The sequence below is a fragment of the Homarus americanus genome, unplaced genomic scaffold (assembly GCF_018991925.1).
Source record: "Homarus americanus isolate GMGI-L3 unplaced genomic scaffold, GMGI_Hamer_2.0 scaffold47967, whole genome shotgun sequence".
NCBI classification, from domain to species: domain Eukaryota; kingdom Metazoa; phylum Arthropoda; class Malacostraca; order Decapoda; family Nephropidae; genus Homarus; species Homarus americanus.
In genome coordinates this window covers 1277228-1290507 of record NW_024731965.1, presented here as the reverse complement: position 1 = coordinate 1290507, position 13280 = coordinate 1277228, and the positions used below count along the sequence as shown (strand labels likewise).

Sequence of the window (13280 nt, the reverse complement as noted above, 5' to 3'; positions counted from 1 at the left end):
TTTAGCGACTTCACTTTACCAATCTTTGTCAATAAATTTGTTAAACTAAAAAAAAATTACCATTCTCTCAGCTTGGCGCGATTATCCAGAACATGCCGTATCACGCTGCTTCTTCAGCTATTCCTTGTGTGTGTTTTGTACATCTTGTGGTGTAACAGATGACATCCCTGATGCAGAACTAATATTAGTTTAGTCACCAGGGTTGTCCTCGTCAGGGAGTGGCTGGCTGGGTTGATCTGGTTGGTTGTCATCGGGAAGTGGCTGACTGGGTTGATCTGGTTGGTTGTCAACAGGTTGATCAGAGCTGGCTGGGTTGATCTGGATGGTTGTCAACAGGTTGATCAGAGCTGGCTGGGTTGATCTGGATGGTTGTCAACAGGTTGATCAGAGCTGGCTGGGTTGATCTGGTTGGTTGTCAACAGGTTGATCAGAGCTGGCTGGGTTGATCTGGATGGTTGTCAACAGGTTGATCAGAGCTGGCCGGGTTGATCTGGATGGTTGTCAACAGGTTGATCAGAGCTGGCTGGGTTGATCTGGTTGGTTGTCAACAGGTTGATCAGAGCTGGCTGTTGATCTGGTTGGTTGTCAACAGGTTGATCAGAGCTGGCTGTTGATCTGGTTGGTTGTCAACAGGTTGATCAGAGCTGGCTGGGTTGATCTGGATGGTTGTCAACAGGTTGATCAGAGCTGGCCGGGTTGATCTGGATGGTTGTCAACAGGTTGATCAGAGCTGGCTGGGTTGATCTGGTTGGTTGTCAACAGGTTGATCAGAGCTGCATCAGAGGCTGCATTGTTGTGGGGACCCACATTTTTCTTCATACATTCACTAAAACTCCTCCAGTTAATCATGATAAAAATCACCGCTGTATTTAAAAAAAATGTACTGTACGTATACCCTAGCTGTTGTAGTAAATACAAGAACATTCTAGGTTAATCAGGGATCACACGTATTTACTGAAAGTTTTAGGAATACGTGTACGTGCATCATTTCCTGATTACGGATTGCTAACTAATCTAATCAAACAGAAACTAAATTAATCCACGACTTGACATTTTTAAATACTATAGACACGAGACATTGTACAATCAGCATACGGTGATGCACACTTCAACGCCATGCATAAACAGTAGTTATCAAACTTGGCTCAATTTTGTACATAATGTGAGCAAGGACAGGTTTTGTGGTGGCTGAGCACCCACCTCGCCACACTGACCTTGAGGCAGGACAACTTGCCACCTGCTGCTCCCTCCCGAGGCTGTACAGATTCCACAAGTCTTCTAAAAACTATCAATATGACTAAAATCTCCCAGCCTTGCACTTTCCTGTAGAGCTGACTAACACACATGATTATATACGTCAGATCCCACAGGTTAATCTCGTCACGCTAAGATCTGATCAGAATCCGTCACATCACATCATACAGGTTTGGTGTGGTGTTGCAGATGGTGACGGAGTGTGTCCGGCAGTGTGACGGTGATGGAAGGTGCCCAGCAGTGTGACGGTGACGGAGGGTGTCCAACAGTGTGACGGTGACGGAGGGTGTCTAACAGTGTGACGGTGATGGAGGGTGTCCAGCGGTGTGACGGTGACAGTGTGTGTCCAGCGGTGTGACGGTGACGGAGGGTGTCTAACAGTGTGACGGTGATGGAGGGTGTCCAGTGGTGTGACGGTGACGGTGTGTGTGTCCAGCGGTGTGACGGTGACGGGTGTCCAACAGTGTGACGGTGATCGAGGGTGTCCAGCAGTGTGACGGTGACGGTGTGTGTCCAGCAGTGTGACGGTGACGCAGGGAGTGCAGCAGTGTGATGGTGATATGAACATAAGAAAAACATAAAAAAATAAGGAGTCTGCAATAGGCCGGTTGGCTTGTGCATGTGCATGGCAGCTCCTGTCGAGAGTTACAACCACTCTTTATCATCCATGAATCGATCTAGCCTCCTTTTATAACTTTCCAGCGTTCCAGCACTTACTACAAAATTGCTAAGCTTGTTCCACTCGTCCACCACCCTATTTGTGAACCAGTTCCTTCCTATCTTCCTTCTAAACCTAAACTTATACAACTTAAATCCGTTGCTTCGAGTCCAATCTTGCTCGGATATTATAAGAACTTTATCTATATCTCCTTTATTGATTCCTTTCACCCACTTAAATACTTCTATCATATCTCCCCGCACTCTTCGTCTTTCTGGGGAATGTAAGTTTAGTTCCTTTAATCTATCTTGATATGGAAGGTTTCTAAGTCCCGGGATCATTTTCGTCATTCTTCGCTGCACCGATTCCAGTGAATTGATATCCATTCTATAATAAGGGCACCACAACTGAACCGCATAATCGAGTTGCGGCCTGAATAGCGCAAGATATAGTTGCAATTTGACCTCCGCACTCTTATTACTTACACTTCGAGATATAAAACCTAATACTTTGTTTGCCTTATTTCGAACATTGACGCACTGTTTTCTAGGCCGAAGGTCCGGGCTTACAAGTACCCCTAAGTCTCTTTCACAAGTCGACTTCTCTAGGTTGATGTTGTTAAGGCTGTATACATTGACAGTATTTGTTCTTCCAATATTAAGTACGCTGCACTTGCTGGTGTTGAATTTCATTTGCCATTTCTGACCAGTCCTGCAGTTTATTTAAATCCTCCTGTAGTGTCATCCGCAAACTTGCTTATGTCACTGTTGATCCCAGTATCTAGATCGCTTATGTAGATTATGAACACGAGTGGGCCCAGTACTGACCCCTGGGGAACCTCACTGGTTGCACAGCCCCACTCAGATTTCACATCATCTTCGCTGACCCTCTGTGTTCTATCGGTGAGCCATAATTTTATCCAATTTAAAACTTTCCCCTCGATACCATAAGCCTTAACTTTTCTCAGAAGCCTCTGATGTGGAACTCTGTCAAACGCTTTGCTAAAGTCTAAGTAAATAACATCGTAATTTTCGTCATTATCTACTACCTCGAAGACTTTCCTAAAAAAACGTCAGCAGATTTGTTAGGGTGTCCAACAGTGTGACGGTGATGGAGGGTGTCCAGCAGTGTGACGAAGGGTGTCCAGCAGTGTGACGGTGATGGAGGGTGTCCAGCAGTGTGACGGAGGGTGTCCAACAGTGTGACGGTGATGGAGGGTGTCCAGCAGTGTGACGGTGTGTCCAGCAGTGTGACGGTAATGGAGGGTGTCCAGCAGTGTGACGGTGTGTGTACAGCAGTGTGACGGTGACGGAGGATGTCCAGCAGTGTGACGGTGATGGAGGGTGTCCAGCAGTGTGACGGTGATGGAGGGTGTCCAGCAGTGTGACGGTGACGGAGGGTGTCCAGCAGTGTGGACGGTGATGGAGGGTGTCCAGCAGGACGGTGATGGAGGGTGTCCAGCAGTGTGTGATTTTGGTGATGGAGGTGGTGTCCAGCAGTGTGACGGTGACGGTGTGTGTCCAACAGCAGACGGTGATGGAGGGTGTCCAGCAGGATGATGGAGTCCAGCAGTGTGATTTGTGACGGTGTGTGTCCAACAGTGTGACGGTGATGGAGGGTGTCCAGCAGTAAAGACGTGATGGAGGGTGTCTAGCAGTGTGGACGGTGTGTGTCCAGCAATGTGGCGGTGATGGAGGATGTCCAGCAGTGTGACGGGTGATGGAGGGTGTGTCCAGCAGTGTGATGGTGATGGAGGGTGTCCAGCAGTGTGACGGTGACGGAGGGGTGTCCAGCAGTGTGACGGTGATGGAGGGTGCCCAGCAGTGTGACGGTGATGGAGGGTGTCCAGCAGTGTGACGGTGATGGAGGGTGTCCAGCAGTGTGACGGTGACGGTGTGGGTCCAACAGCAAAAGACGGTGAAGGAGGGTGTCCAGCAGTGTGACGGTGATGGAGGGTGTCCAGCAGTGTGACGGTGATGGAGGGTGTCTAGCAGTGTGACGGTGACGGAGGGTGTCCAGCAGTGTGACCAGCAGTGTGACGGTGAAGGAGGGTGTCCAGCAGTGTGACGGTGATGGAGGGTGTCCAGCAGTGTGACGGTGATGGAGGGTGTCTAGCAGTGTGACGGTGACGGAGGGTGTCCAGCAGTGTGACGGTGACGGAGGAAGTGAATGATCGTAACAGCCCTTCAACCATGCCGACCCTCGACTCCACATTGCTCATTAAATAATGATTCACGACTTGAGAACAATAATGACCACCATATTATGTCTAAAAGTTAATTTGTTAAATAATAAAGGATTTTTTAAGTCCGTAATATCCCAGACTTCTTGCTGAAATAGATAATCATTAAGGTAATTCACTTTATGAAATGGTAAAGTCTTGGATGACAGAGATTACCAGAATATTGATGTCTAAACGATGGACAGTTGTTGTGCAATTTTATGACGAACAATCAAAATAAGTCTTTGCTTTCAATGCGTGTAAGATGATGGGCCAACTCATGTACACGCGGCAGTGTTCGTATACTGTTGTCAAGGTAGCTGAACTTGCCTATGTCCCTGTATCTATAATGTCATTCCTGCGAAATAATAATAATAATAATAATAATAATAATAATAATAATAATAATAATAATAATAATAATAATAATAATAATAATAATAAAAACAAAAACAGGCGAGAGTGAGTCATCCCCAACGCACCATGTTCTTATCTTTCTCCTCGCTCTCAACACCTATCTAGTGGAACAGTGAGGGAAGAGTTACGAAAACTCACTCGTGTGAGCTGCCAGTTCCCTTCACACATAAACCCAGAACACTAATGCCATCAGGGAGAGAGGAGGAGGCGATGTTAGAGTTAGACAAAGCCGCTTGTGCTCGAGATGATAAGCTTGGTGACAACTAGGCGAACTACTAGGTGACGTACGTGTTAACAGGCACAGTATGGTGAAATGTTTGGCGATACACATGATGAAACACACTCGTCAGTATTCAGGTAACCTTTACCTCCCTACAATAGATAGTCTACCTTATCAGTGTGGTACTAACTCAAGACGGTGTTGGTGGTCCCTTCACGAGGTCCCCCCTCCCGTGCCTAAGGTGTCGCTGACTCGCTGGTAAGAAGAAACTCATTATAACATGACGGGTGCATGTGAGATGGAGGTGAGGTATTATATCATATACCTGACTTATGTTATGAAAGTTCCTGGCCAGGTGTGGTGGTCAGTGTGGTTGATCCAGCATGGTGGCGAGTGTGGTTAAGTATGGTGGTGAGTATGGTTGAGTCAGTATGGTGGTGAGTATGGTTGAGTCAGTACGGTGGTGAGTATGGTTAAGTCAGTATGGTGGTGAGTGTGATTGAGTCAGTATGGTGGTGAGTGTGGTTGAGTCAGTATGATGGTGAGGGTTGGTTAGGTCAGTGTGGCTGGTGAGTGGAGATGAGTCATCGTGGTTGGTTGGTGGGTGAGCCTGGTGAGAGTGGTGAGGCTAATTCCTACAAATAACTCAAACTGTGTGTGGGGTGTCAACATGACTACGGCGGTGCAGGTTTTCTATTCTCTTACTCACATACCTTAATATCTTTCCTAACTAAGTTTGGGGTAAGTCTCAGTGCAATTTCCAGGGCCCTTTGGTTTGTCTTCTTTGTACTAAAGTATAAGTGAGGCCATTAAATGTGCTCTAACTTCACCTAGACAGTTACCCAGGCCGTGGGTGATCTGTGGTGAGCGTCGACCCCAGGCAGTGGTCACGTCTTACCAAGTCAACGGTTGACACGATGCGGAACGTATGTGACACTGTGCCAGGATATATTGGCGATAAAGAGAACTGGGAATTATAATAATTTTATTTATTATGTAAAGATGTTGTTTCACCAGCTAGCACATTTAGGCAGAAGCACTATGTATTAAACTGGGTTTGGCATAGCTTTGACTTGGGTTATTTGATATCAAATGTCAAGCGCGGCACCACTGATTGTCACGTCACACCACAATGGTGTTATTCATCAGGAAGTAAAGCGTGTTTTGTTAGTAACAAACGCACTATGTTTAGATATGTGTTCACGGGAAAATGTGCTTACTCAGCTTATATATTTTTTCACACACATGGACACGAGCCAGATCATGTGTTTATTGTGGCTTAAGAGGATACATGAAATGTCAAATGAAGTTATTTTAACTAACATGTCAGCGGGTTACATTCTTCAACTATATTCTCGCACTGAACAATCGTCTCTCTCCCTAGTGCCCACACAGATAACGTTATTCCGCCTCTACCGTGTTGACTTTGCGAGGAATGAATACAGTACTGTAAATTAATATGGAATGATGAACCCGATCGTCCTATTATCCACGCACACACACACACACACACGAACTGATCGCTATAAGAACAGCCCAGTCCCAACCATTGTAAAAATTATCAATAACTTGTAATCAACCAATGTATTCACTCCCAGTAAATACTACTTCTTGCACTGTCACTATGTTGAAATGCCCTGTAGTTTGAGCCTCTCCCCCACCTAGTTATTATATATCATATTTGTATCACTTATGTTACTTGTATATTATTTGTCACTCAGAAGACCCATTCCCCAATTATGTAACTGTATATTTTCAGTCTTCCGGCTGCCATGCTCTTTCAATAAACCGTTAATTATTATCATTTTTTATTACAAGTGATTCTAACCGATTTTTCAGAAAAAAATTAATTTTTTTACTCAAGAAATTTTTAGAATAATTTTCCGGTAAATCAACGAACTATACTGATGCAGAAGGATATATGAGTGTGGCAGGCCGTGATGTGGCAGGGAGGGCTGGCACTATTGATGCAGTGAAGCCTTGTGTTGCCTCACAGTGGGCTGCTCCACCTTACCTATGACTGATAAACTCTTCAAAACTTGTTCACACAATAATCTTACACCACTAGACGGGTTCACGAGATTTCTAAAAGTAATTTTAGATTAAGTTCAAATATTTAGCCTGAAGCTTTAAAAAATTATAAGGAAAGATCAATTAGAAAATTAATAATGATCTTAATACAAATCTTATTTTAGACTTAACTTCAGAAACAACAGCAAACTTAAAGAGGGAAAGGAAAAGCTTTTAATGCGAGTTAAAGCGATAACATCTGAGACGCTCTGATATACAGTTGTTATTTGCACATTTATCCCTACAACTGGGATGAAAGCTCACACACAACATGGTGATGAAAACGTCATAACAACATGTTGGGATTAAGATGAACGCAGCTTATACTACCACTCCTTGTATGTCGGGAGAGCAAGTGTGCTTCACTTTACCTAAATGCAACAACAACTAGGTTGTTAGAGGTCTTCACCATTTTGAATTAAACTAAACATCTAGACATTGTATACTCATGACAGTGGGAATCAGTGAGGAGCCTGTGGACACTCTGGAAGCATACTATTCTCAACGTTAAAACACACTACCAGAGAGCTATTTTAAGGAGTGACGTGTTAACGAAGATGTCACAACCTGGGGTGTTACTCACCCTGTCAGCCCACCAGTGCTATATCTTCCACCAGGGGTCAACTAGCCCCGGGTCACCCAGGGGACGAGGGTTAAGGAGAGGCTGAGAGAAACAGACTGTACAGGAGTCGTAGATGGAGCTGGGACTTGTGAGATGTGTTGGGGACACCATGAGAGGAAATTATTGAAACAACATTTCTCTCTCATTGATGGCGACATGATGACGTTGTGATATAGATGGTAATGATGAGAATTAAGTATGGAAATGATGATAGTGGAAAGTGTGTGGATGATGAATATTCCCACCTCCTCCCCCTGACCTTATAACAAAACATACACTTTAAAATCATGAACTTTGATCTAAAAGATCTAAGATATGCAATTGCACAGATACCTGATAGTTGTGTATGAACCTCTGTCCTGCGTGGCAGTGATCAGTGATGGCACCCTTAGTGTCAAGACCTGACCGAACTACTAAGATTGGGCAAAACTGTACATAAGAACATAAGAATGGAGGAAAATGCAGCGGGCCTATTGGCCCAACTCCTATCGTTCATATATCCATCCAACCTATGTTTGAAGCTATCCAGCGTATTCGAGTTAATGATGATGTTTGGTAACTTGTTCCATTCATCCACTACACTATTTCCAAACCAATGTTTACCTATCTTGTGCCTACATCTAAATTTGTCTAATTTAAAACCATTGCTTCGAGTTCGCTCCTGGTTGGATAGTTTGAGTACCTTTGTTATATTACCTTTGTTTAGCCCTGACTTCCATTTATACACCTCGATCATATCGCCCCTCACTTTATGTCTCTCGAGGGAGTGCAAATTAAGATGCTTTAACCTGTCTCTGTACTCAAGGTTCCTAATGCCTGGGATTAATCTTGTCATTCTCCTCTGAATTCTTTCTAGGGATTCTATATCCATTCTGTAGTACGGTGACTATAACTAAACCGCGTAATCCAAGTGAGGTCTCACAAGCGCAAGATATAGTTTTAGGATGACCTCGCTTTGTATGAACCCAAGTACTTTGTTAGCCTTGTTTCGAGCAAATACACATTGTCAGTAAAGTTGTTTAACTAATTACCTCCTCTATCCCCTCTTTTATGCTACTGCCCTTAACACCTCTCTATCCTTCCCCTCCCTCTCTATGACTGCCTCTTCTACAGCCCTCTCTGTCTCCCTACATAGGTTGAGGTCGGACCCACGCTTCGCATTCTCACAGTAACGTCACTGTGTATTTGTTATCTGGGCGGACGTGGCTGCTCAGGTTTACTGACGACACACTGATATTAAGTCTCTTTCGTCAGTGTCGTTGTGGTCAAGTAAAGAAGAGGTAAAGAAAGAGAGGCAAGATAATTTTTTTACTGATGTAACTAGGTATTACTGAGTTGTTTTATTCACCTCCCAAAATAACAGTGATGTAGGGAGGCGCGGGAGAGGAGGGAGGGAGGGAGGCAGGGATGGAGAGAAGGTCAGTTATCCATGACCTAACAGTTGAGGTCATGACGAAGCACTCCCTTTATCAGCTTCTTGCAACTCCAACCTATACATATTTCATCTCGAAATAGGCGTCCTGTTTATACTTACATTACCTCCATGTACAGTGTACTCGTCACTCCATATGCACGTCATTTAGATAAACAAGAGGTGTACGTACACACACACACACACACACACACACTTCATTAACTATATTACAACTATATTACCCAACACCTGTACACACACAGAGCAGATTACAGGCATGTGTATGTCGTGAACGAACGCATAGTGTTCCTTCAAAGTGGACACAAAATGAAATATATAGTGAATGTATATTGGCACTGGTAATGTATATTCTTGTGTGCATCCGTGTGCGCGTTTACATGGGTTCGTGCGCGTGTGAGAAGGCGCATGTGCTTGTACGGACCTATATCAGTAAGCATGCATAGAAATATCTGAGAACCCGTGTAGAGGAGATGATGTCACTCAATGAGGCATGACGGCACGATGACCCCCACACACGCTCGCCGCCTGCCTGTCCCACACTCACGACTCGTGATTTGTAGAGGAGAAAGTGGAGGCTATTTTGTGTGTGTGTGTGTGTGTGTGTGTGTGTGTGTGTGTGTGTGTGTGTGTGTGTGAGAGAGAGAGATAGAGAGAGACGGATGTTATAGTAATCATCTTCCTCGAAGTTGTCCTAAACCTAAACTAACATAATTTTCTCTTGAGCATTTCTGATTCGTCAACATGCATACAGCCTCTAAACTTGCCAATTTCTCCTAATTGTTCCTAAAGCATTACTCATATGTATCGTTTATTTTATTTACGGAATATTACTGAATTTATGATCGTAAAGGTGACTGAGGTCAGTGCGTTCTCCACCAGCTGTTGCACTCAATTGACGCTCCCACCCTCCCTCTCCCGACACTGTACATTAGTGTATTTTGCACTCAAACAAATATAAACAAGTTTCCCCCGAGAAGTGTTTCTGGAGTGATATGACACGAGAAAATCACTCATTCTGCTTTTTTCTTATTTCCAAAATAAAATTGCACCCTTACGAAAAAGAAAAAAAGAAAAACAAAACACCAACAGCGTCTGGTGTTATCACAAATTATGTCCCTGGTATACAGGTAATAACTCTTATGATGAGGTCCTGATATCCAGCAGGGCACTATTAGCATCTTGTGCCGGTGGTCCAGGGGTGGACTGAGGACCAACGATAGTTCCTAGGCTATATGACCAATGGGCAATGTACCTTATTTCAGCTGGGCTAGATGCAGTCAGTCTCCAGGTATTTTACTTTTCTAAGTATAGTGTGGTAACAGAAACGAACAGGAATCATAAAGAATCAACCTATTCACAAACAATTGTTGCTATTTTCATGAAAATTTATGTTGCTGGGAGATGCTCAACTCTTTAAAAACATTAAATTGAAAATGTAATGTTGCTATGAGGATAACGCCATCGTATCGCGGTTGTACAGTTTCCAATACATACCAATTAGTATCAATGGTATAGATCCAATAGTTCTTATTAGATATAAATACCAAAGATAATTGCGTACCTCTTTCTGATACCTTTAAAAGACTTACAAGCCATTTAGTTCATTAGTCAAATACTCGCACTAGGATGTAAACTTACCTTTGATGGTTTATCTTCAAATTCAGGAACAAAAAGTAATATAAAGTCAAATAATAGACTATTATTAATGGTGTTATAGTAAGTATGACCAGCCAACAGCAGCACTTGACACTTACCAGAGAGGCGGCGGACCCCAGCCTCAGACAGACGCCGCTGGTGCTTGTGGATGTCGTCGATGACGCCGCTCGTGTCTACAGGCACACCAACATGCTCAACACTACATTGTTATTATAAGACGAGGATTATTTGGTTCATTCACAGGGTTTTCAACATGCCAGTGAAAATGCGGACTATATAATGTGGTGAAGGGAAACAGCAATTTGACATACACTGCAAGTTACACACGACAAAAAACAAACATAAAGACTGCATTCTGACAAATACTTTTTAAGCACATCATCACAACATAACAATTTAAACTACAAGACTAGAAACTCTAAATCTGAATCTCAAGTTTAACTAATGACGTGCAACAAATCAAAGTTAAAGTCTAAACATAAGAGACAAGTATCGTCTTTTAAGACAAGAAAATAACTTACCGAAGGACTTCTTGCGAACATCCTCACTGAAGCGTCGCCTGGCCACCACCTCATCCTCGTGAAGTGTAGCTGGTAGGGGGAGGGGGCACACACACCACAGTTAACACAATATAATAAACTAAACGATATTGTAAAGAAAAAGTTAAACTTTAATGGCTAGTGCAGGTAAATAAAACGATGTAAAGTAACAACAAGAAATCAGGAGTGTATTTAACTTCATAAGTATGTAAGAATGATAAGGTGATGATATGTTTAATTAAAACTGGTAATAGTGGAGGAATTTATAGAAAGGGTAAATTTTTCCGGAGCTGTTTGGATGATAGCAAGTAATAAAAATGAAACTACAACTTTACTCTTTAATATTAAGTATTTTTTGTGAAAGAAGAGCAAAATTACAGTGTAAAACACTGCGAAAACTGATTAAATGGCAGTAATTTAACGTCTCTTGTGCGCAAATAATTATTTATAGTAAATATGGCGGCGTCAATTCTCCAGTAGCCACCATGTTGCGGTCTGATCTTAAGATATAAGGAAGGGAATCCCGGTACTGTATCTGTCAATATGTAAAGGAAACGAAGGGGGGAATTTCATCGGGAGTTTTTAATACCGTATTTATTGACTTGCTTGTCTTTATTTCTTATTTTATAGGACTCAGTTTCCACTTTTCCGACTCTATGTCTGCGCAAATCCTTTATATTTTATCATTACTACGCAATAGGTTCCAAAACTCCTTTTAGGGATACAGAATGAGAATCATATCGTGGACATTGAATCCCATATTAGAGGTTTAGGTACCTCATATTTCAATTTGGAGTTTCATTGGAAGCGAAGTCAACTGTATGTTCGTATTCTTATTGATCTTCCTCAAGGAGACGTTTAGTTTCATGGCATCGTGTACTGGATATTTTTTCTATTAATTTTCGGAAGCTATATGTGCTTGTTGAGGATCAAGACCGTGTTAAGGCCTGGTTAGCATCTTAATATGGCTAAACGACTTAATATTTTTACTTTTATCCTCTTCGTCATTGATCGGCTGGTTAGCCGCTTGGACGATCGTTTACGTCTCTGTTACACACTGTTGGCAAGTACTAAGCATGTACTGGCTCCAGAGTATATTTGTACCTGCGTCAGTGTTGGTGAAGTTTAGTCTTGAATGAGCTCACACTAGGTGTTGTCACACCACAACACTGGCAGGGGGTTCCCAGAGGGCGGATCCCCCCACGGTTAGCAAGTTTGGTTCGGTTCTTATTTAGTAACATGCAAATAACAGCTCTGGAAATTTTAGTGCAATTACATAAAGTTCCTTGTGGTGAAAACTGTTGTAGTGGACGTCTCCTCTACAAACTGCGTAGCTGCACACCACCTGCTACCGTCTTCCCTAGCAACCAAGCTTATCCCCATTCCAATGCCCGCCGTATCTTAGCAACGGAACTAGTCACCGGCTACTTCTCGGGTTTTCCCAACATGACTCATAGAGGACTGGCGGCCGCTACTGGGTGTATATAAGCTCTGTCTCTCCATTGAGATTCATTCTGCCCATTTTCCTGAACAAGCAACATCTCCAGCAAGCTCCTAGCTGTCCAGCATTCATTCAATCAGGAGGCCAGCAACAGGCAACATCTCCTCCAGGAAGCTCCTTGCTGTCCAGCATTCATTCAATCAGGAGGCCAGCAACAGGCAACATCTTCTCTAACGAAGCTCCTGCACATCTACCTCCTTCAACACGCTACTCACCGAACGTCTCTATTGACCAGCTCCTCACCACACGGCACCTCCAGCACCAGACTGTCTATCATATAACTTATATATTATACAAGAAAACCACATTAGAGTTTCCTTCCATCCTGAGTGCTAGACAACATTAATATCTCGATACCCCTACAATGGTAGAGTGGAGGGGTATCAGCATTGCTGGAAATATTCAGGAAAATGGGCAGAATGAATCTCAATGGAGAGACAGAGCTTATATACACCCAGCAGCGGCCGCCAGTCCTCTATGAGTCATGTTGGGAAAACCCGAGAAGTAGCCGGTGACTAGTTCCGTTGCTAAGATACGGCGGGCATTGGAATGGGATACGTTTGGTTGCTAGGGAAGACGGTAGCAGGTGGTGTGCAGCTACGCAGTTTGTAGAGGAGACGTCCACTACACTGTATCCTCCACTTTTACCTTAAAAATTTATCCTAAACTTAATGTTACACTACGAGT

The 13280-nt window shown here is 43.4% G+C and overlaps 1 protein-coding gene across 8 annotated transcripts in view; it reads right to left on the bottom strand.

Annotated features, from left to right (window-relative positions):
* LOC121868112 (restin homolog) overlaps window positions 1-13280 on the bottom strand; it is a 273799-nt gene that overhangs the window by 259130 nt on the left and 1389 nt on the right. For 7 of the 8 annotated variants that reach the window (XM_042368383.1, XM_042368384.1, XM_042368387.1 and 4 more), the window contains exons 2-3: window positions 11075-11143; window positions 10652-10726 (exon numbers count right to left, since the gene is read on the bottom strand). In XM_042368383.1, coding sequence (XP_042224317.1) covers window positions 10652-10726; window positions 11075-11143 — 144 coding nt within the window. The remainder of the gene's footprint in view (window positions 1-10651; window positions 10727-11074; window positions 11144-13280) is intronic. The other variant, XM_042368385.1, reaches the window with a different exon arrangement.